Here is a 1,825-nt window from a genome sequence, read left to right on the forward strand (position 1 = left end):
GGTGATCCAGCACACATGAGTTGAAAAAAATCAATGTTTATTCCAAAATTGTTAAAAACAGCTTTATCATTGTATGAACCTTAAAAAGTTTAGGCAAAAAGTATACAAGACATGGGAGTTATTACGCATTTTGAACCTTTGAACTTTCTTGGTTCTTAGTCATGAGAATCTATTTAAGGAATATACTGTACACTGATGAAGATGTTTTAAAAAATTTTTTGAATACATATTGATTTTATCCACTCACATATGTTGGCTCCTCTACCCTTTTTGTCCCACAATGAATATAAAGTTATTGGAAATTTACCATGTCATCCACTTTTGTACGGCTTTCCTGATATCTTTATTTTTGAGACTGTATATAATGGGGTTGAACAAAGGAGTAAACACAGTATAGAACATTGACAGGACTTTACTGATGGTCGATGATTGTTGTTTTGTTGGGACGACATAAACACCGAACAGAGTCCCGTAGAATATGGAGACCACAGTGAGGTGGGAGCTACAGGTGGAGAAAGCTTTCTGTCTACCGGTACTAGATGGGATCCTTAAGATGGTTACAACTATATAAGTATAAGATATTACTATGATTGCAGTTGGGAAAAAGACACAAGGAATTCCTATTAAGAAAATCACCAAGTGAACAATGAAGGTGTCAGAGCAGGCAAGTTCTAGTAAGGGAAGAGGATCACAGAATAAATGGTCAATGATATTTGAACCACAAAAGTTTAGTTTTGCTGTAGATATGTTGGAAATTAAATTAAGAGAAAATCCAACCATCCAACATAAGATGGTCAGTACCACACATGAGGTATTTGTCATGATAGAAGTGTAACGAAGAGGATTACAGATAGCCACGTATCTGTCATAGGACATGAGAGCAAGGATGAGGCAATCAAATGCTTCTGCGACTCCGAAAAAATAAAGCTGAGTGATGCAGTCAATGAAAGGAATGATCCCCCCATCATTGAGAAGAATTTGGAGCATATTTGGGACAATAACACTTGTTAATAAGATGTCACCAATGGACAGTTGTGAGATGAAGAAGTACATTGGGGTGTGGAGGTTCTTGCTGGTGGACACCAGGGTGATGATCAGGAGGTTCCCCCATATTGTCCCACAGTAAACCACCAAGAAAATAAAGAATAGGAAAATTCTTAAACATTTGCTTGCTTGAAATCCTAGGAGGAAAAACTCAGTGACCGCAGTCAGATTGTTCTCCTGTGGGTAGAACATATGGAAGACTCTTTGAGAAAACCGGTTAGTGTTATACAAACTCAGGTCATGAGCTTTCAGCCCTCCCTTGGTTGAAGAATCTAAGCATACCTCCCAACAAGTTCTATATCATTTTTAAATATTGTTATTTCTAGAAATCAAAAAATTCTACATAACAAGGGGATTTTCTTTATACAAAACAGGTGGTATAAATTCTATATATATTGAAATGATTTTCTCATATTTTTGTTTAAAAAATTACAAGATTGCCCTAAAATTACGAATAGCATTCAACACCAGAAGTGCAGTAAATATCAATTATCACAAATTAAATTATTGATTAAGGAAGAAAAAGAAAATTAAAAAAAAGCAATTATTTTACTCATTTTGACAAATTTATCTCCGAGACTTGAAGACTTTAGAATAAATCTTATGTGTATGTTATGATGTAGCTAAAGACACGCACATTAGATATTTTTTTCATCTTCAATTCTCTTTTCAGTCGAGTCCCTGGAGTGATTAATGACAATTTTAGATAGCAGCATGGTCAGCTTAGCGTGGCCACCAGACACATGAAAATAAAGCATTATCATCGGATATTTATATAAAA

At 35.0% G+C, this 1,825-nt stretch overlaps 1 protein-coding gene across 1 annotated transcript; it reads right to left on the minus strand.

The window, feature by feature from the left end:
* Positions 1-303: 303 nt before the first annotated feature.
* Positions 304-1,236, minus strand: LOC141167512 (olfactory receptor 5G9-like). Its single transcript, XM_073654907.1, has one exon. The coding sequence runs from the start codon at positions 1,234-1,236 to the stop codon at positions 304-306; it is 933 nt and encodes a 310-aa protein (XP_073511008.1).
* Positions 1,237-1,825: the final 589 nt, after the last annotated feature.

The sequence above is a fragment of the Phyllobates terribilis genome, unplaced genomic scaffold (genome assembly GCF_046119375.1).
Source record: "Phyllobates terribilis strain yellow unplaced genomic scaffold, ASM4611937v1 Scaffold_11__3_contigs__length_659146591, whole genome shotgun sequence".
Lineage (NCBI taxonomy): Eukaryota > Metazoa > Chordata > Amphibia > Anura > Dendrobatidae > Phyllobates > Phyllobates terribilis.